The 23,231-nt window shown below is 44.8% G+C and overlaps 1 protein-coding gene across 1 annotated transcript in view; it reads left to right on the top strand.

The window, feature by feature from the left end:
- Nucleotides 1–23,231, top strand: part of LOC119172983 (uncharacterized) — a 1,299,788-nt gene that overhangs the window by 509,679 nt on the left and 766,878 nt on the right. Inside the window, exons 23-25 of the mRNA XM_075893951.1 lie at nucleotides 8,722–8,829; nucleotides 11,200–11,244; nucleotides 15,992–16,045. Of these exons, the coding sequence (XP_075750066.1) occupies nucleotides 8,722–8,829; nucleotides 11,200–11,244; nucleotides 15,992–16,045 (207 nt within the window). The remainder of the gene's footprint in view (nucleotides 1–8,721; nucleotides 8,830–11,199; nucleotides 11,245–15,991; nucleotides 16,046–23,231) is intronic.

Here is a 23,231-nt window from a genome sequence, read left to right as displayed (position 1 = left end):
GGTACCTCTGAAGTATTTTACCAATGTACATACTTCGTCCTAACGGAATTTCAGTGAGATGGACGAAGGCCTTTTTAAATTTTTTGCTGCGCTGTTTATTTATTGTATACTGATCGTTTCACGCATTGGTTAGATGAAGGACGTCCCTATTTTTATGCAAGCACGTAGATGTTTTTTGTATTCTTTTCTATAGCGCTCTAGCGGATGAAATTCAAGAAAATACTTGAGTGCTTATTATTTGATTTCTTAGAAATAAACAGCCAAATCTTGATGATTACCGAGCGTTTGGGAAAAGAAGACAAGAATGAACAACATGGAAAAACCCACCAAAGAAAAAAACACAATAAGGCAGATGCCATGAAAATAACAGCACAAAGGTTTCAAATGATCCCCATAATGCTGCAAAACGATGCACGACAAACGAAGAGAGCGTGGCTACTGAGAACAGCTCTTCACCCTCCCTGAAGGACCGTCCACCAGATTCATTGATAACGCAAGAGATGAGCTGATTTATTCCTGCATAATTCAGCAAAAAAATAAGTATACATGAGAACTGCAGATTGTGTGAGAGGCCCGGAAACTGAGAACACTCAAGACACTGACACTATACGTCTGTGAGTCTATATAGGCAACTTCTAAAACTAGCCCCCCCCCCCCCCCCACACACACACACGATGAGCGTTCAATATCTTAAGAAGCACATCCGATATAATCCGGTGTGAGACATCCGCAACATGATAAAAACACTCCTCCCTGATGCGAGGAAAGTTCAAAACTGGCCAAAGTTTTCTATATATTATTTCTAAATTGATAGCTCTGCCTTTGATTAAACAGTGGAAAGTGATTTTTGAGTAAAATTATTTTATTTTGGTACTTTTGCTGACGGCTTTAAGAATGCCCTTCATGATAACTTCCTAATGGTATCAAATAATAACTCTGATTATTACAGTCGCATTTAGGTGCGTGCCCATTGTCATACTTTTAGCAAAGTGGGCCCTTACACATTGCATGATTCCTGTCTTCAAGGAAAGTCTAGCTTCATCTCCTTTGTAAAGTAATTTTCGAGATAACTATGCATTTTTTTATTTTCTAGTTTGCACTGCCCGCTCTGTTTTGATACTCGTCATTGTGAACATTTTTTAAAGTTCCTATTGTATGAGCATGTATTTCAAGACAAAGAGCTTCAAGCACAAAATAAGGAAAAGTTCACTGCAACGTAACAAAACAAATAATCAATGAAAGACACAAACAATACGCCATCTAAGCCAACTGCATTTTCACAGAAATAAGCGAAGGCTGACCTGTTTGCTCAACTGAAAGAACCGTGCACACGTTCGGAGGTCACAGAAGGTGATGCACGTGCAATCGTGACGACGAGCGTTACGGGCTCGAAAAAATTTTCTTTTCCGCTCTTCCTTTCACAAGCCAGCGTTGTTGCATTTCCCAGGTCAAATCTTTGTCTTAGCACTGTTACACTTCCGTCTTCTGCCAAAAAAAAAAAAGAAAAAGGAAACTGCAGTCACAGCCCGGGCAGCATGACTGAAGAGAAGAAACTGCAGCAGCAAGGATAGTAATCTCTCCCGTCATCAACACAGAAACTATGGCTAGTTTTCTAAAGGTTGGCCTCTCCTTTCTCTCTTTCTTTCACTACAATGTCCCCTCCATCTTAGAATGTTGAGCCGGGCTGTCATGTGGGTTCACTTTACCACCCTTCTCCCCTCTTTCACAGAAACATCGAGCGTTGCAAGACTGAATCTGCCAAGCAATCCTTTTTTTTTTTTTGCAGTCCTCGTCTGTAGTACTGCCAGTTTTTTCCGCCCCTCATTTATTTTCCTGAATGCGCCACGTCCCGCGAAGTCCGGTATTCATCTTGATTAACAGCTCAAATACCATTTATCCAACTAAAATAACTTTTTCACAAGTATGAGTGCGTGCATGCGTGCATACCACAGCACTTAGTCATTTAGTAGGGTTGATCTGCGCCTTGTACTTGGGAACAAAAACAGAATGACAAAATAAATCCATGCTGCCTGTGCCAATCACATACTTGGGCTTCAAAAGCAAAACGCTGGAAATGTGTGAACTGCAGTAACTTGTGAGAGACAGACCCTGTATTATGAAATTAACGGACATCAGACAGAAGTTTTGGGCAGCAATTGTAATGGTTTTTGTCATATGAATAAAATAGGGGAGCATATAAAACATAAAACATTATTATGTTACAGTATTGCGAAAAAATTGTGCTTTTTATAGAAAATTCCAAACATGAAGCATATTACAACTTTTTGCCAAGGGGAAAAATAAAAATAAAATAATAACCTATCAGAGTCTTGAGAGAGTAGCGCCTTGACAATAACGAAATCACTGTATCATTATAACTGATCGAACCAGCAATATATAAATTATTTAGTGTGACACAGTTTCACTTGGGTGCCTAAACTTTGAAGTGACATCTGGGCAACACAAAATTCTCTTGAAAAATATAATGGCTCAATACCTTCTACTCACTTCCGCATATAACTGCACAATTCTTTTTTTGTGCAATCGGAGATGGTCGAAAATTGACTGGGTATGCTTGATATGAAATGACCCAATACATTTGACATGGCTACCAAAATGGTTGGGACACTTGGCTTAGGTGTTACTCTTAGATAAACACGTATTACCTGTCAGTGGAAATAGCTTTACAAACAGATATTACACGAGAAATAAAAAAAAACACGCAACAAACTATCATATGCTTCTTAAAAAAAAACATCTTTCTAGGAAAGAAAATAGATATGCAGAATGTAGTCTAAGTTTGCTGGCATAGGCACAAAGTTATGAGACAAGCTGTTCATGCGGTAAATAGCACAATTTAAAAGTGAACGTATTCGACAGCAATCTGACAGCAATCTGTCTGGCTTGGTCTTTACAACTAAAGTGGGTGGCGAAGATAACCATTTATATAAATGAAGAAACACTGAATTTTCACACTTTGAGGTAGCCTCGTTCCTAAATTCTAAGTGCATCCTACCTGCGATACATTAGTGGAGCAGGTTGGGACTGCCTAAAGTACCTCTCACCATCCGCATATTGCACAGTTTGCAGGCCAAGCCAAGCCATAGAAATACAATATTTCACGTGAAAAATTCATGATCATGCATTGTCGCTAGAGAAAGCCTTTCCACAAGCGTAGTTGTCTTCTTGAAGGCTGCAGCCTTGAAGAAGACAAGTTTACGTGTCAAAACATTTGCTTCAGTGACACTCCACGTTCTCGAATTTTTGATCTCTATCTTTCCAAGAACTTTTGCCTTGAATTACAAGCTAAGCTACACAATTCATTTTCTAAGCAGAAAGTTTTACTCGCCAATGACCCAAGATGAGGTGGCGCTGGCATCCTCTCCAGGCTCTCTTCACCGACATGCTGGGAATTAAGACTCGGGAGAAAAATTGTAATAACCAGGCATATCTATATAAATCGCACATCATAACCAATCTTCTACGGGCCGTCTTGGATTGTTTCAAATAAGCATCTAATAAGGCAGTTCATATTATAAGCCTACACACTATTGAAAGGGAGAAAATACATGATGAATTATAAAAGATAAAAAGAAAACGACATTTCGACTTCCGTAAAAGCCTCCTTCACAATGATGCCAAGCAACTGCGGCTAGGGTGCATAAGGAGAGTTGGCCTGGACATCAAATTAGAGGTATGAGTTTAGAAGACATAAATGGGGATCTGGTCTGACTTTGCAAATGAAATGCGCGTGTAACCAGAAATGGTAAAACATGTAGACTAAATAAAAAAGTGACGAGATAATAAGTACATACCTCGCTTGGCAATGTCAAAGTTGCACTGACATCCATGACCAAATATGCTTGAAGTTGACTCGTCTACGCCAGAAGGTGTGTGTTGACTCTTCAGACAAGGCCTGTGAACCAAAGACGATTGAAGATATTAGCAGACAGTGAATGATGTCTATTAGACAGCTGCATGCAGTAACTTGCATACAAACTTGCAAGCACTTGACACATCTCCTAGAGTCATCCTAAACATACTGTGTTTTAATTGCTTACACATGTTCATAGCGCTGCACTTAACTCTAGTTTGTCAATTTCAACGAAGTTATATCTGCTGGTGTCATAAGCAGGAACTTGTCTTTTAAATAATTCAGTCAGTACCCGCGCATGATTGTTCTTGGTACAATGTTTCTCAAATTACACTCTGTTTTTCCCATCTTGGTCGTTTTTCCGCGACGTATTAAGGCTTCCATGTGCATTTACAAGCTAAGGTCACTTTCGATTGCGATTCACGAATCAGGGTAGTATTGCCCGATTGAAAATAACTACCAATGTCTGCCTTTTATGACGGCTGGCGGTCGAGAACCAGAGTAAGAAATCGCGGAAGAGGGGCAGTTTTCAGCCACAGTACTAGACGAAAAAAAACTATTTCTGGTTGACGTATAGTTTTACGAGTTTGCGGCTGTATCGTCCACATTACTTATTTCCTCAGATAAGTGATGATCATCATGGGCTTATAGCGCCGATATTATAACGAACAGATGAAAAGGAAGCCCCGCCACGGTGGTCTAGTGGCTAAGGTAGTCGGCTGCTGACCCGCAGGTCGCGGGATCGAATCCCGGCTGTGGCGGCTGCATTTCCGTTGGAGGCGGAAATGTTGTAGGCCCATATACCCAGATTTGAGTGCACGTTAAAGAACCCCAGGTGGTCGAAATTTCCGGAGCCCTCCACTACGGCGTCTCTCATAATCATATGGTGGTTTTGGGACGTTAAACCCCACAAATCAATCAATCAATCAATCGATGAAAAAAAGGAAGAACAAAAAGTGCTTACGAAGTAATTCATCAGGTGCTCTTAATGTATTCAGCGGTACATAGGATTATAACGTGCTCGACCAATCGATTCCGGTTTTCACACCATAACCACTTTCAATCGCGATCGAAAGTGTGCGATAAGTGCAACAAACACGCGCTAGTGCTCCTGGTACGCTCGCGTTTTCTTTTGCTTTTTTCACAGGAAGAGGATTTTCTTTATCGTAGACACAAGCTGACACCTGAAAATCGCTGCACGTGGTAGCACCTCCCAAAACGGCGGTCTCGGAGCAAACTCCTGCGGTGCATGCACGTCGCTCGAATGCATACTGCAAGTAGAGAATTGGCACCAACTTGTGAAAGAAGTCAACTCCACAACCCGCGAAATCTAGCGCTGGCTTGTTCGCTACTCGCAAACTAGGTGCCATGTTAAAACCATGGACAGCCGAAAGATGTACGCAGACGAAAGAAGTACATAAGCACACTCGCCTTGCACCTGGGTTTAGGCTGGAGCTTCGAGCAGAACACGCGTTACACGGGCCCTCGGTATTTCCAGTACACCACGCAAAAAATTAGACAAAATGGTGCACCAAGCTGCAGGCTCCTTTCGACGCGAAAAAAAAACACCCGCACAAAGGTCGAAGAAACACGAACAGGTTGGCAATGCATGAACCGGCTTCTTCGGCTGTTTTTCTCTCTCTCTCGCACTGCAGCGACGGCCTCCTTTCCACTGTCTCGTGGAAGGGTAAGCTCAAAGGGGCGCGAGAGAGAGTGACGTGTCACATGACGTGTGGTAGACAGCAGAAGCGCACTGGAAGATCTTCTCCCTTCCTGTCTCTCAACCCTCCTTTTCTCCGCTCAATAAAGGACGGCGGAGCCCCGTCTTTTGCGTTTGACGCCGATGACTTGTCAAAATAGATGAAGAGATGGTTGTCAAAAGGACGGCCCGTTTTTACAGTGTAGCGGAGGGGGTGAACGCTCAATCGTGTGCCCTTATCTCGCAGGGAGAGGATCGCACGTCTTGGCTGGCTTTTAGTTTTCACCGGAACAACTCTGTGGTAGTTACCGGGCGCATAAAAGTCACTGGAAATATGGCACAGTCTCCGTTTGTGAAGTGAGCGCGCTTTTCGGGCACACAGAAGTAACAACTCAGACGCTTATTCGCGTTCACCTGTACCTGTGAGTACGTTTCATGCGTCATTTGTGGATGAGAAACGCGGGGCACGTTTCGATTTGCTTGCTGTTCTGCGCGTGACCTTCCAAGTTGATGCTATCGCGCTCATTGCTTCGCGTTTGCGACAAAACTGTGACGTTTTCAGATCTTCCAAAAATGAAGGGAGGCGTTTGCTCTGAATCATGCGGTGGCTTTAACACTAAGACCCTTGCTGTATATAACCATCTTGTTCGTGCATTGCTCATACTAACGGCAACGTGCGAAGTCGGACAGAGACATTATCAGCACAATCTATGGTATGCCACCTTGATGTCTGCTTTGCGACGCTTTTCTGAAAAATTTATTTTGTTTGCTTGAAAGTTCTACTAAGGAAACAAAGTTGTACGGCGGATTTCTCAGCTTCTGTTATTTCCCTCGCAGACCTATTGTGGCTGCTTCCAATAATTACGCGATACCTGAGAATCGGTATGCGTCTAAAGTTGCTCCAATCATTACCTAACCTATTAAAACGCACGAAAGAAATACTGTTTATATTTTATTGACGTTTAGCACATTTATAGAAATAAAATAAGAAACAACACGTGAAATTTTCTTGGAGTGCCATGACATTTTGTTAAAGTTATGATACTGTACTTTTGAAACTACGCAGATACTTCGTGGTAGCAAGAGGAAAGCTAGTGTGACGCAAGAATAGAGAGTATGCAAAATCCTTGCCGAACAAGTACCGAAGCTATCTTGGCCCATACGGCTTATTGAAACATAAGCGCTTGATAAAAAGCGTATGGTCAGGCTTCCGCAAATACATTTCAATTTATTGTGACACACCTGCATTGTTTTCTAAGCTTTTTCTGAAATTGTCGGTACGAATGGAGCGTAATAGCAAGCTTGATCGACGCTAGAGATCTCGTAATACTTCTACTGAGTGTCTTGCTATCATGCAACTTAATGGCAGTATTGAGCGCGTATGCGGCCTGCTAAAGCCTGCAGTGCAGTAGCAGACCCCGTATACTTTTTCTGCGGCCATTTTTATCACCTAAAATAAGGGCTCGTGCCATTTTTCTCAGGCAATAAGTATCTGAAGTTATTCGCAGCATGGTCGTAGAGCTCAGCCATTTCGTGTCATTGTACAGGTGCGGAAGAGGTTCGGCAGTGGCACTACTGTTTTTGTGGATTCTTTGTTCTTTATTTGGTGGATGGCTACCAGGTTACAGAGCATAAAAACTACTGTGTGTTTGTTCGGCAGCAGAGACACTATGCTGTTGTTCTTGGCATTTAAGAAACGAAATTGTTTTCTGGATCAAAACAGAAACTGTAGTCCCCAAGTTTTGTGCGATGTTTTTTTTTTTATTGTTTGCAGATATTATCTCAACTGTGCATGTTAGGGCCTCTTCCCAAGTTCCTTAGAGCCAGTAGTGACATCATCAATGGGCTCTCGTGATTCACAGTGGTACTTATTGCAGCTCCGTGAGCTTGATATAACAGGAAAAAACGGCTTTCTTCTAAAGTTAATACCTTGTTCCATCTCTGAGACAACATTAGGTTTTTTTTGTGCTCCCGCAAAGTTGTATTTTGTACTGTGCAAACTACGGTCAAATTTCATAACACCTCCGAGCAAGACTATGCGCTCTCTTCACTTATCGCACTGTGCAGTGAATATTTTGTTCTGGCTGAAGTACAAGGAGTTTGTTTTTTCAACCCATGAATTGTAAGACATCCTAAAAATACAGAAGGAGGAGTACTGACCACGTGTTATTGACGAGTTTTTGTTTGCCATAAGTTTAATGACACGTAGAACAGAAAAAGACTAAAGCGAGCTTTGGGCCAAGCTAGAAATATCTTGCTGCAACATTTGGTGTACGAAATTTAAATGAGCAGCACGAGAACAATATGTTATGTTTTTTAACAAGGAAGTGTACTCAGTAAAACACCCTAATCGCCCACGACAGTAGCTCCTCACTTATTAAAATGAAAAAAGAGTGTCCCGTATTTTCGCGCATTTTAACATGAAACTTGTTCATGTCTGTAAGTATTAAAAATTCACTGATCTATTTTAGTCAAGGATACGACGTGCTTGAAATGCAAACTAGCGTATCAGAATAAAAAATATTAGAAAATTATTTGGCTGCCAGGAAACAAACCCCTGAATTTTCCGTCCACAACAATAGGCGGCTGGCGTTCTACCGACTATGGCTCTCATGCACGGGGCTCTACAAGCACACCGTATATCCCTCAAATATTCCCTCGTGGCGGGACGGCATGATGCCCCCGTCTGTGAGCGGTCAGGTATTGCGTCGACGCTAACAAGCTCCGATGGTGATTGATTCATCAGCGACGCAATTAAATGAACTTTATTTCAGTGGGAAAATATGTATGTGCTAGCATAGTGAAGTCACTCTAGATGCAGCAACGTTGTGTGTGTTTGTTATTGTGTTGGCTAATTGTCAGAGTATTCCGGCTCCTACATGCACCAACGGCGTTTCTGCGCCACCTTTTGCGTGAAGTGCGACAGCATCTACTGATAATTATGCTACAATATGCGCAGCAGAAAGCAAAAAAGTGTCAATGGACGAATGTCGTGCCTCGATGGAGTGTACGTGGGGTCTTCGTAAGACCTGAAAAGCTTTGTAAAGTTCCGCTCGCGTGCCTCGTACCTCTTCGCTTTTATGCCCATGTCTGCTGTGAGTGGCCTCTACGCCTGCCTGAATAAACAGGTCTGTATGTGCCTGCGCAGGGTACTCCGGGTCTGCGTGGACTTCCGGGATCGGATGGACTGCCTGGCCCGAAGGGCGCTCAAGGAGATCGGGGTTCTCAAGGAGCTCAGGGAGCGAAGGGTTCTACAGTGAGTGGTTCCTGCCTGTCCACATTCCCCTAAAGTGTACTCGAGATACTTACGATGGCGCGAGTTTTCCGCCTCAAGGTACTTTTTTTTTTCGCGAAAGAAAAAAAAATTACCGAGTAATGAGGGTGTTGTGCAGACCTTCTCAGAAACGCATCAGGTGACAATAGTAGGCGTGTGCTATGTGCCTACGACCTAAACTGCGTTTTCTAAAACGTGAAACTATTGATGTATAAAACATCAAAAATTTCAGTGCCCGTGCTACTTTTTAGACGCATTTCAATCCTTCTAACTGACATGATTAAGTGACAGGTGACATCGCAATCAGTTTCATTCTATCCGTCATACTATCGCATTAATGAAGGGCAGCATTTTCTTGCGCTCACTTCAGTCACCGCATAAACTTTAGCATGCAATTTCTTATTACATTGTATTGAAACCTCCCTCTGCAAAATAAAAATGTTGGGCGAGTTAGTGTTGCTTCACAATAAATTCATCCAGTGTCCACGTTTTTCTTGTCTCCTGCGTCCCCCCCACTCGCTTGTCATGGCGATTGATCTGACAGGACACCACCATATAGCTGAGACAGCTGATAGAAAAGGTTACACCATCTCCTGCTAAAGAGAACCCTGTGTAGACGCGAAGCAGCAGGTGCTAACGCTTATACTGGCATCAACGTAGACGCTGGCGCTGATCACAGCGCTGCGCAGTGGAGAAACCCGTGAGGCGCAAACCACGCAGTGATGGACAAATGTTTCCAACTACAGATGAAAATCGCTGCTATTGCGCCTTGAGACACAGAAGACTCGCACAGACACAGAGACTCAAAGTACGCTTTTAAATAACGCATCTGCTGCAAATTTTAATTTTTCAACAACGCACAGATCTCCCCCACCGACACTACCTGGGATGTCAATATTCACTGCCTGTATATGTGATGTAGCATGCGAACGGTTGTGCAGTGCAAGGAGTCTTTTTTTTTCAATCAAGAAACTCGGTAGAAGACGCTGCCTGCACCGGCTCTCCGTAGTTAGGGGTGAAGCGTATGAATAGAGAAAGGGAGATGGGATGCGCATGCGCAAGGGGGGTGTGAATGCCGCTGGGAGGAATGTCTAGAGGTGAGAGAGAAGATATGCGCATAAGTAACCGTACACGAGATAAAGGTCTTCAATAAGACGCTTTGCGTGTAAAAAAGCCCTATAAGGTCACGTCGTTAGCGGCAACACGAACCCTTTCAGTTATTCATTTATCCCCCTCGCTGGAATAACAGTATTCGTATTTCAGATCATGACACACAAGAATGGGCGCGTGTATTCTGGAAGCAAAGAAGAAGACAGCGGGTACTGTATCATGATGAAGAAAGTTTCCCGTTTGCTATTTGCATATCGGCTTACAGAGCTCGCTGAGTGGTCGCGACATTTTCTACGAAACCTCAACTATAACCATATGCGCCTATATGAATCATTGCTGTCGTTACGCTTCCGAGCCTGTGTGCTGAAAATATTAAGATGAACGCTTACCAGTGTATGCAATGTAAATGTTTAAAAAAAGCCAAATGAGATAAACGTTCTTGCTATGCTGTAACTTCTAAGAGTAGCATTCGAAAAAAAAAACGAGGTTTCTTACTTTTTTATTGAATGAATTAGAAAAACATGGTTGATTCCTTCATTTTAGGAGCCGTTAAGGCAGAAAAGTAAGACGTAGCCTTACAGAAGTAGTTTAGTGACTACTATACATTAAAAAGTATCTCTTGGTGTATGACAGTTAAATTTAAGAACAGTTTTTCGCAAGGTATCCTCGTTGATGCTTACTGATACATCTCTATACACCATGGCGCAGTTGATAGCATGCCCGGCGGCTGTTGTCACTGACCGAGTTGTTGTTGATCGGACTTTCGTTGACAAAAGATTTTTCGCTGCCTTCAGTAGGTTATTTTCAGGGCGTCATTTCCGTGAAACCTTGAACAACCCTGACATAAAACACTTTCGTGTTGAAAGAACTGTTTGAAAGCATATGCACGGGAACATAAGGCGCCATATGGCTTGTTGTGCTACATGGTTGGTGTTGATTTGAAGAGAGTCGACCAGAAGAGTCCCTGACGGGCGATAACTTCAGCGAATCAGTGCTTTGACATTCTGTGGGAGGTTGTATTCCTAGGGTAAAAGTGCTGCGGAGATTGGGAAACATTTCTGTCCCTTTCAAACCTGTAGCACATGAATCCCGTGACTTTTTTGTCATTTTTAAGAACGTAGCTGACTTGATTATCATAAATTGTTTGTGTGAACTCATTTGAAAAAAAAAGATCGAAGGGAACAAAATAGGCACGCGTACTCATTGAAGTTGTGGCGTTTTGTTTCGTTTTCGTGAACACAGGGCGACGCTGGAAGGCCAGGAGTGCCAGGTCTGCAGGGTATTCGAGTAAGTAGCTTTTATCGCACAGCTAGAATTTTTTTAGTTACCCAAAAGAGTTTTCATGATCACAAACGCCGTTGCACACTTATGATTTGTTGATGCTCATGTAAACATACATTCTAGTCGTGGTGCCGTTTACATCAAGTGTTAGTGTCAGTGTTTCAAATATGAAATCAGTTATTGTATCATCGTGGTGAAATCAAAGGCAGCGACAAAAAAATAGGTTGCTTTATTGTGTTTGAGTTTGTCTTACTTCCATCGCCAAAAATTCTCTGTGTTTTATGAGACGGTGGATCGTCGTGGGAGAAATTTTATATACTAAATAACCACAATATATTTAGGACGAAAATATCCTTGCCTGTTCTTACATCTTTCAAAGCAGAACGTGTCTCTTATAATAAATATGCAGCATTTTCAGAATATAACACATTTACGTTACGTTTCATACTGCATGTCTCCATTATTCAGGTGAGTTATTGTGGATGGCTACGCGCAACAGTCCGCCCCTACACAGGCTATTCGGTTTGTGTTTTTTTGAGCCTCAAGGCTGCAGCGTGATTTTTAACACGCCAGTGTTGAACGCCGAGATCCGTATAGAAGGGCGAATTGAGCGTCTTTCCGTTATGACGAACGAAATGCTGCGATGGGCGTGAGGATGCGCTTCAACTATCGTAGCTCTGCACGTTACGATGCGCGCATCCCGTTGTCGGGGTGTGTTGTCCGCGTTTGCTTGCGTGTACTTCAATTTAGGTGAAAGTTAAAGAACACTAGGGAGTCGATGCTTCCAGAGCCCATGACTTCAGCGTCTTTTATATTGATAAACAGCATGGGGCATAAAGACGCTGAAAAGTGATGCTTCAGTACACCTAACTGGGAGAGCTTTCACTTTTTTTGAAGTTCTACGCTTCCGCAACGCAATGTCACAGCCATAGAACGCAGTTACGTGGCAACGCAAAAGGGACGTAATTTTTCCCAAAAAATAAAGACCGTCATTGCAGTGCTGCTAGTTAAGCGTTCGTTAGTCTGGTCGTGATTTGTCTTTGCCTCGGTGCAAGTCGGCTGTTATCACTCGTCACAACGTCAGCTCCTGCGGTCATTGACACGATCCACCAAAGAGCACGCTAATTGTGCTACAGCATATATCAAAATACTCGAAGAATTGGATGAACTACCGTCAAGGAGTATCAAAGAGATATCTATAGTGGAAGCTGCCGCAATTCTTAGTCAGCAAAAGTGCAGCCAACTTTCGCGCTCCAAAAATCTCGAGACAAGCACTTTCGTGCTCGTGCCCACTTGAGGATCAAGTGGTTTTGATCTGGTAGTGGAAAAACTACGTTCAATATAATTTAAAACTTTAAAGTTCCATGCCTGAAAGTGCGTTCATTGAACCCCTGCACTATATAAAACTATACGTGCATTCGCCCCAACGTTTGTAACAAAGGTCCTGCACAAGACGCCTGTTAGACGCGCTCCTGGCGTTTCGACAACAACGAAAAAAATTCGCAGATCTCAGGTACAGTTGGGATCGATGATATGCGAAGCACGAATTAGGAAGGTTGATACGTCACTTTATAATCACCACAAGGTTACGAGGTGGACGTGTCATTCCCCTTCGTCGTCTATTCACGTCACGTGATATCATATGGTATATGCGAGCTAGGAAAACGGCCACGAGCACGCTATGAGTGTAGCATGTAGTGCTATTTTCCATGACACGCATATAGTAACTATTATGTTTAGACGCGTTTTTACTTTTCGTCGTCCATATACGTCACGTGATACCAAACTTGGTATATGCGAAGCTAGCGAAACGGACACGAACCCATCATAAGTGTGGTATGTTGTCATGTTTTTACATAGCATGCATGACATTATTATCATGTTTCCACGAATGATATGCCTTCGTGATCCCCTCACGTCACGGGACACCAAATTTGGTATTAGTGAAGCCAGCGAAACAACCGCGAGCGCACCATGAGCGTGGCATGTATTCATGTTCTTATATGAAAGACATCTCATGATTACCATGTTTGCACAAGCTGTACACCTTCGTCATCCGTGCAAGTCCTGTAATACAAAAGTAGGTGTGTGTGAAGCTAGGAAAACGACTGCGAGTGCTCCATGAGTGTGCGTGTAGTCATGGATTACATGACATGCGTGTCATGATTTCCACGTATGGGTCTGGCACCTATATTCGCCATGCAGTCATGTCATACCATACCAGTTTTTCAACATGTCATGAGAACGAAACTACCGCAAGAATAGCATGATCATAAAATTAAAACCATGGCATTCTTTTCGTCATGTCATCGTTTTATGTTATAAATGATTACTTATGCTCTTCATACAGTCATGATAGGCCATACCAATTTTGTTATTGGTACCATTATCAAAATGGCCCAGACAGCTAAATGTTGTGGGTGGCTTGATAGAAACATAGATAGATTTAAAATCACAGCGTATCCACAGAGTGAATGATGATGAGCGGGACGAAGCTTTGCAGGGTTTTATTTGTGAGCCGCGAATCGTCCGTCCTTTTGTCCGTCCGTCCATCTTGTGAACCCTCCAAGTACCACCATCTTTCATCTTTTCATAATACATTCAACATATACAAGTACCGCCATGTAGCGGACATTCCAAGAACTAAACGAGAGGTGGCCACCTACAACTACATGCACGGAGGACGCACGACCCACGGCTTAAGGAGCTTCATCTCTGGAACAGAAGAATAAACTCTCCTCGCAGAGTCGTGTCGTCCTTCGGCGACAACGTTGCACAAAAGCCTTCGCGTGAAATGTTTCGTAGCTGCAATTCAAAGTGTGCACTATTTCGGATAACACGAAGTAATTTTAAGAGGCGAAACCATTTTCTGTTATTTTACTGCAGCTCCGTATTGTTTAAAATATCGCAGCATATCCATGGTGTGAATGATGATGAGTGGGGCGAAGCGTTCATCCGCCTGTCCGTCCATCCATGCTACCGTGCGTCCGAAGTGGATCGGATCGTGCTTGCGTGCGTCCATGCTTCTGTCCGGGCGTCTATTCGTCCTTCCTATTGTCCACGCTGCTATAGAACAAACGCCATCTAGGAAATGAGACGAGAAGTGGTGATGATACAGCGCCATTTTTTGTACTGCTTGGGAGATATTGCCGGTAACGCCTGACGCAGAACAAGGTTAAACTAAAAGAAGCTTCACCCATCAAACTATGGTGTTGAACTTCACATGCACTGCGAAGCAAGCTTGGCCGACTTGGCGACAACTGGAACGCCCCTCTTCACCTGTTCAGCAGTTTATGTCTTGGTTATGGTTAGGGCATAGCAAGAATTCAGTCGAAGGCATACGCGTAAATGTAATCGTTTTGGAGCTCCTGCATAATAATAAATTGCATCATCAGCCACCTAGAACACCATGTACAAAGAATGCACCAATGGCAGATTAGGATTACGTAGAAAAGCAGAAGTAATTGAGTGAGTGCGGAGTAGCAGTTAAAATGCAGAGCAGCAGTAAAATAACAAAAGATGGTTTTGCTCTTTATAACTTACGTCGTAGTATACAAGATCAAAACTAATATTCCATAATTAGGTTTGTTGCATAAACTATTTCTAGTTAGACGAGTAGTATTGTGTGTAAACATTGAAAAAAAATCACCTAACACTCAGCGAATGTCCTGCGTTGGGGAAGAGCCATGAGAAGAATCATAAGAAAATGATGACGGTCTGAAGAAGAATGAGTGTCATTATCTTGAAAACTTTTTTTCTATGCACCTTACGACCTTTGGGCTAGTGTCACTCCCTCACGATGTGTTGAGGCATAGAGAAAATGTCATTTTAATTGAAAACGTCGGAATAGGACGGAGGCGTAGAAACATTATTGTGGGTGCTTATCATGGAAGCCACCTTAATGATGAACTATTTGACCGTTATGAGAGGATGGTACTACCCCACTGCCCAAGACCGCTGTGAGAGCACACTGGGAGATTTAAAAGGCACATTTGTTAACCCGTTGAAGTCTATGGAATGCTGCAGTATATGGCGTGCTCGACTTCCGTTGCTGTGCAGAGAGGGGTCGTCGGTTGAATTCCTAAAAACGGCACATTTTTCTCTATATTTGATTGAGTAAATTTTTTCAACGTATTTTCCCTGAGGTAAATATGTCACCGAATTATTGGTGGACTCGGCATAAACACTTTTGTGTTAATAAAACGCACACCATAGGGCTTCTTCAGAGTATGACGAGATTATTGAATACAATTCCGTTTAGTGCAAGTTGTAAAGCTCACATACAACCTCGCCGCAGTGGTCTAGTGGCTAAGGTACTCGGCTGCTGACCTGCAGACCACGGGATCACATCTCGGCTGCAGCGGCTGCATTTTCAAAGGAGGAGAAAGTGCTGTAGGCCCATGTGCTCAAATTTGGGTGCACGTTAAAGAAACTTGGGCGGTCTAATATGCCGGAGCCCTACACTAGGCGCCTATCATAACCATATGGTGGTTTTGGGACGTTAAACCCCACATATAATCATAAAGCTACATCCAGGATTGTACTTATGAGAAAATTATGTCTTCAAAATTCTGAGAGCAACTGCGTGTTTGTGCGATCGAGCTATGTGCTTCCGTAAGGCCATTCCTCTTGCTGACGAACGCGGAAAATTCTGCGACACAATTTTCAGGCACTAACCTACACCTACGCATCAGATTCCTAATGCAGATTCTGCGTGAATCTTATGCATCTCCTGGCCCTTTCTTTCTTACAGGGTCCTCCGGGCATTCCCGGCATTCCCGGAAAAGACGGTCTGCCTGGTGAAAGAGTGAGCATCTGCCGTTTTATGTGCCAATGATGCCGGCTACTTTATGAAGTGACACATCATGCAGTAAACTGCTGCCTCCAATCTTGCGTCATCTGCCTATTCCACAAAATACAGTCTTTTGACTTTCTAAGTCAATAATTGACTTATTTCAGAATGAGATTTGACTATGCATACACACGAGAACTTCCCATATCCAGAATACTGCTTTTACAATATACAGAGTGACATTAGCTCAGTTGTAGAAAGTTCAGCTCATTCATAAGTGTGTCAGAAACGATGCTTTTAGCCTTGGCGGTTTTTCTAAAAACAAGGAAAAAGACGTGGGGGACCCCGCCGTTTACTCAACTGATGTAACACGCAGGTAAGACGTGTCCTCACAGAAGTTGTGAATCTTTACTCTACATTTATGTGACAGACCTTGTACAATGACTATTGGTGTTTGACAACTATAACACTGTTTTACGTGGATGAACACATATTCAAGCTTAAAGACCCGCAAACCATCAACGAACGCCCGCGTGCTGCTCTCCTGCCTTGCTCCTATCAAGAACAACCGGCATAGCGTCAATTGACGCTGCGTTCAATACAAAGGATGCTGCTTACTAGAGATGCTGTCATTGGGCGAAATAAAGCCTGTTTTCTGCTACTACATGCACGCGCCTGTTGCGTTTCCACCTCGGACGTTGAGGAAGTGTGACTAACGAGCACATGGACGCAGCCTAGCGAAGAAAAGAGCGAAACGAGGAAACACGTTGAATTCCACCAGCGCTCACTGCAGACTCGTGCACAATTAGGCACAACGCCACATTAACAGTTCTGCCTTTAAATGGTTTACGGGCCCTTTGAGGCTGCATCTTCATCCCCACAACGAAGTCCATGATCAATTAATGAACAAAACCTTGTTGTGGCTATAGTATATAACGTTTAGAGCTTAATCAGAGAAAGCTGTGTGAAAGAGAACAGTCGCTTAATGGATGTGTAACTTAGACAAAGGTTGGCATCACGCATTGTGTTAAAGAGCTAATAGGCAGATTTAGTTGGGCATCCACAGCAGCTCCACGGAAGCAGCCCGCCGGCCATTTACTATCGGCATCGTTTCTTATAGGCCATGTCCTATAAATAGGAACTGCAGCGCCAGAGTACATAACCTAGCGGATAAAAAAAAAACCTTGAGACGGCGTCGGTGAAAATGGAACGCGACGCACGCGTTTCGCGCCCTGCATCTGTCGGCGGATTGCGCCCGGGATACATTGGGGACGCGAGCACTCGTCTCTTTTCTGGGTACCCCTGACGGCGAATCTCAGAAACTTTGAGACGGGGCAGTGCTAGCAACACAGCTCCCTCTGGTCAGTGTACGGTGCTTAAGGCAGGCTGCGTCCGCAAACCTGTTGCGGGCACTGAACTTTATCTGTCGAAAATAGGGAGTTTTATAATGCCGTTTGCAAGCGCTGCGGGCGTAGCGGGTGCCATATGAGTTTTACAATAGCGTTTGCCCGGCTGCGAACCACAACGCACGATCGCAGCGACACCGTATCCTCGAAACCAGTGCTTGCAGGCCACATGCGGGCGGCCATTATCGCACGCGATTTCGGATTTCTTGCGTGCGGTCCGCGAACGCGAACGCCGGCTCGCGTTACGACGCGTGCGCAGTGGAAGCAACCGCACCGCAAAGGCTCGCGGTGCGCTATTCTAAAACTCCCTAATAGGCATGCGCAGTGTTGCGTACGCAGCATAGCGTGCCCGCACTGAACGGCAATATATAGACAGACGTCAAGGTTTCAGAGCGGATTGATGCATTGCACGCACTACATCTGGTAACATCAGGTATTTAGATAAAGCGAGTTTCTGCGATCGCAACACTCTCCTTTTTGGCGGTGGTGGTGAAAACTTATTTATTTGTTTACAGGACACTTTCCGCGGAGAAGCTGCGAGTATTCGGTGATTTCCCCGCCGCGGTGGTCTAGTGGCTAAGGTACTCGGCTGCTGATCCGAAGGTCGCGGGATCCAATCCCGGCTGTGCTGGCTGCATTTCCAAAAGAGGCGCAAGTGTTGTAGGCCTGTGTGCTCAGATTTGGGTGCATGTTAAAGAACCCCAGGTGGTCAAAATTTTCGAAGCCTTCCACTATGGCGTCTCTAATAATCATATGGTGGTTTCGGGATGTTAAACCCCACATATCAATCAATGGAGTATTCGGAGAGTCTTGGCTTGCGGAGGGGGGATCCTCTTGCAGCAGCCCCTCTGAGTGACCAGTCGATCAGACTCAATTGATCTTCTAAGTTCTAGCTGGCTAGCAGGTCCTGCCATCGCTTCCTTTTTGAAGTTTGTGTTAGTTTCTACGTTGTAATAGCCTGACAGTACTGCTTGACGTGGTGAAGAGTGTCTTTAGGTGAACACCATGGGCAGATAAGAGAGTATGCCGAAGGATGCGTTATACTCAAGATGTGCAAATTAGAAACGTGTCCATTTGAATTTGCCTCCAGCTGACCGATTTTTCTGTATTAGGTGGTCAGTGTGGTAGCGAATAAGCTTTACAGAGTGTTCTGTAATGATTTAGAATGGCCTAATAGTCACTTGGAACGAGAACGAGTTTCTTAGAGGCAGAGTTGGAAGGTGCTCGGCTCGCATAACCTCAAGCTACCCTGTCCACTGCCTGAATTCTCTGCAGTTTCATGTAACCCGGATTCAATAGTGTGACGAGGCAGTGGGCATGGCTCCACCGTCGTAGACGAATTGATAAAGAAGCGGACTCGCCGCGCGAGATGCTGGCAGCCCTGGGGTGTCACACCTACCTGTATATATTTCAAATAAACTTGTTTCTCTTTTCCATGTGTTCGTAATACTCGTAACGAATTGGTGGACGTGCTGGGTAACGAAGTGTCATACAACAGAGGTACGCAATGGTCATAAAATCGCAGTTTCCTTGATGGCTAACGTGGTTGCTTGGGCGAGTTGGTACGACATGATTCACTTAAAAAAACAGCGCCAATAACGAGGGACAAGAGAAAGAAGGAGACAGACAGCGGCAGTGCCGCTGTCTGTCTCTTTCTTTTTCTTGTCCCTCGTTATTGGCGCTGTTTTTTAAGTGATTCCTTGATGGAACATGGGACTGATCCTACGGCCACCTCTCCATCGGCCTCGGCAACGCCTGCACCATCAACGGGAACACTTCCACCGGCCCCACCCCCACCCACGTACGTGCTGGCGCATCCGAAACATCCAGGAACGTTCTGCGGTACGGACGAATGTGATGTCGACGACTGGATAGTCGATTATGAACGTTACAGTGCACTCAACCGGTATGTGCCGACTCGCATGCTGGCCAACGTGCTGTTTTACCTGAAAGGTGCGGCCAAAGTCTGGTATGAGAACCATGAGGAGGACATCGGCAGTTAGGACACCTTCAAGGAGAAGCTTGGCGACTCATTTGGGAAGCCCGTTGGCTAAAGGTGGCTGCAAAGAAGGAGTTGTTTATACGTGCTCAGACGTCCACAGAGACATATAACTCGTATATATAGGACTTGCTGGCTCTATGTCGTAATGTAGATAACGACATGTCAGGTTCTGATAAGATTGGCCACGTCGTCATGGGGATAGCGGACGACGCGTTCAACCTGCTATTGTGCCGGATCTGTGCTACCGTCGACTAAATTATTCAGAAATGCAAGAGCTTTGAACTGGCCAAAAGCAGGCGTATTTCAAGATCATTCACTCGACTGGCGAACACTGCTGGGACATCCTCCTGCGAAGATGGACTGACCTCTCGTCAGCAGTCTTCACCGGCGTCTGAAATTATGCGAATCATCCGGTGGGAAATCGAAGCTATTGCACCTGCTTTTTTCACCAACGACCACGTGGATTCGCAAGTACCTCAGGGTGCCTTGGTACAGTCGATTGTGCGGGAAGAACTCAGCAATTTGGGCTTCGATGTCTGCACCGTTTCCAGTCTCAACCATTTCGCTTCCACTCAAGTTCGCCTTCGTCAACCCAGGTCACCGCTCCAAGAGCGGTCTTATACACGCTCGCGCAATCCGGTCGAATGGCGAACAGCGAGTGATCGGCCGATCTGCTTCAACTGCTGCCGCATAGGTCACGTCGCACGGTATTGGCACAACCATTTGGCTTCATCCCGAACCCAGTATAGCACTTCTCACCGCGCTGACAGCTACCGGCCTTTCAAGCTTCCTGCGCCAACTCCGACCACTACCGCCACCTTTCGATTCCTACATCTTCGATGCCCTTTATGAGCAGCTGTGCTGCGTAGCCCAGCCGCTCACCATCGCCTCGTGCTCACCAGTCTCTTGAACAAGATAACCCGCAAAGACGTATTTTCGCTGCCACGAATCGATGACGCCCTTGATTGTCTTCATGGTGCGCAATACTTACCATCTATAGATCTGCGTTCGGGCTGTTGGAAAATTTTTGTTGACGATTTACCCCCGTATTCGCAAACGCTCCTCCACTCGACATTCAGCCTTCACTTGATAGAGTTGAGCACTGCGCTACCACTCGACTGAAAATGACGCTGCACTACTTAACAAACGCAGCAGGCTATTGCTGATGTGCAGTGACTTGCCGTGCCTAGAGATGGCGTTTCCATTGAACTTTTTCAAGTGAAGGCAAAGCCTTGAGTGAAGAGAAGTTCTGGAATACCGGGGTTAGAAAAAAAAAACTGCCTTCGTCACACCGGACGGCCTTTATAAGTTTAATGTTATGCCTTTTGGGCTGTGCAACGCCCCGGCAACGTACGAACGCATGATGGGCTGTCTCCTTCGTGGTTATAAGTGGTCCATCTGCCTTTGCTACCTCGAGGATGTGATTATTTTTTCCCCAACTTTTGAAAGCCGCCAAACTCACTTATCGACCACTCCAGCCGTTTTTCGTCCAGCGGGACTCCAGCTGAACTTGAAAAAGTGCAATTTCGGCCGACAAGAAATCACGGTCTTTGGTCATCATATAAGTGCTGCTGGTGTCCAACCGGACCCTGACAGGATTAACGCTATCAAGAACTTTCCTCGGCCTTCTTCTACCAAATATGTTCGTTGTTTTTTGGGCTTATGCTCGTACTTCCGACGTTTTATACGCAATTTCGCTACAATTGCACGACCACTAACTGAGCATCTCAAAAAGACTGCACCCTTCTCGTGGGGCCAAGACCCAGCAGCTGCGTTTTTCACGCTGGTCGACCACAGCAATACGTCAGTGTTGCGATTGTCAGCAAATACACACGTAGCGTTCATACGCCTTACGTATACGCAAACACACAAAAACTGAACGGACTGCGCCGTGCTCAAGCCGCTAACCTGGCGGTATGCACATGAGGGCGAACAGATGGCACCGATTTTGCATAAGGTCTCTCAATGCAGCACTGCCGTTACTCTTAATTTGGGCCAAGTGGAGAATCTGGGCATAAAATACATCACTTCAGCTTCCCCTATGCAGCGTTAAAATTTTTCAGAGCTGCGTATGCGGTCTCTTGACTGCTCTTTTGTGTGCGTGTTTTCACTTCCTGGCTATACAATGGCCCTAAAACAGCTGCTGACGATACACAACGAACCGTGCTATTGGATGTGAAGCAGCTCTGTCAATAGCCTGTATAACGCTGTCCGTCTGTGTCTCTGTGCTTCGGAAGAAGAAAAGCTAAGATGTTATCGCAATGAGAGCTGAAGAGCGAAAAGTGTGGCGGAAGTCACGTGCTTTTACAGGGGCGTTGTGGGATTAGGTAGGCACGCCGGAACCTCGTGTCGTCTGCATCGCCGCTCGTATGATCGTGCTGTAGATAGCCGGCTTGTCTTCTGAATGAGCGCTTTTATGCAGCGGTTGCACTTCAAGATGATGCAATATGTTAGAAGTGTACAATAAGCGTTGGCCTTCACAGTTGCGAGTTTAGTTTCTATAATTTGAGGTCGAAAGCGTTTGTTTTCGAAACTCGCTACGACTACTTCAAAGAACGTTGGCCCCACAGCTTTGTTGTTTTTCTTCGGCAATGTGTTGCCTAAGTGAAGGCAGCCTAGAATTCTTAGACGAGAACTGCAGTGTTTCAGCTCTTATTGCGTGAGGCGGTGGTGAGCCGTTTTCGCGTACAAGGGTCCCAAGTATATATAGAAAAGCAGTGCATGGTTCCCTATTCTCAGCGGAGCTTGCCGATTGAAATATTAGACGTGCATGACACAGTACAGTGACTTATTGTTTGAACTATATCTTCCTGTTTACGTTTTGCGCATGGTAATCTCATTTTCGGCAAATAATTTTGTCGATATGGTTGCAGCCAGCTGACTCACGCTGCTGCGAACCATATACTCGTGCGCACGTTTCGTGACACACATGGCAAAGAAGCATCCGGAGAGCTTCATCTTTCTGAATATCCAGACAAAAAAAAGAGCAATTTCCTTTAACTATATGTTCCGTACCTCAACTTACCGTATCTGTAGAAAAATCATCCTGTTATTGTGAATATCCGGCCTATTCACGCTTGCTGTCTTGCATTCAGCGGATAAAATAGAAAGTGCAAAGCTGCAAGCGTATTGTAGATTCACAATATGAACCGTATTGAGACTGCCAATCGCACACAGACGCTATACAAGCGACAATCGAAGCTCGTTTGCTTATAATCAGCCAAAAACTTGGCTTTTCCAGCTCGTCTGTCAGGTGGCGGCGCTGCCACCCGTGGTGCGTTCGAAATCGGCCAGCGCTCCTTTCTTTTGTCTCGCTGGCGCCTGTGGCCGCTGTAGAGTGCCCATCGTTGCGAGGATGATTTATCTACTTTTTCCTACTTCCAGCTTCACAAATTAGAACGTAATGGCCTCTCTCCAGTTAATTCCTTCCTCAATACCCGTACCAATGCACCGCACCATGTTCCCCTCGTCGCAGGTGCTAGGTCAGTGCTGTGTAGGTTACGCATTCTCTCACAGTGCACGGGGAGGTCACTCTTTCCATCACGTGCTGCATGCTTGTCGTGTGTCACCTATCTGTCCCTTCACATTCTCCACCGTTCCCAACGTTTCAACGCACATCGAGAGAACACATTTCGGTTCGTTTTTCAGCGATGGTAAGGACGCCGCGAGGTGAAGCTGCTTCACCTGCCGAAACATGCACCGAAGCGATTTGGCCTAACCCGGCCGTCGCTATCGTCTAGTGGGTTAGCAGAGCTGATCGAATTCGCGAATGAAGACGGAATGCGGGCAACAC

Source organism: Rhipicephalus microplus, chromosome 4, assembly GCF_043290135.1.
Source record: "Rhipicephalus microplus isolate Deutch F79 chromosome 4, USDA_Rmic, whole genome shotgun sequence".
In the NCBI taxonomy this organism is placed as follows: domain Eukaryota; kingdom Metazoa; phylum Arthropoda; class Arachnida; order Ixodida; family Ixodidae; genus Rhipicephalus; species Rhipicephalus microplus.
The sequence above is the reverse complement of the archived record's forward strand: the minus strand, read 5'-3'. Positions and strand labels throughout refer to the sequence as shown.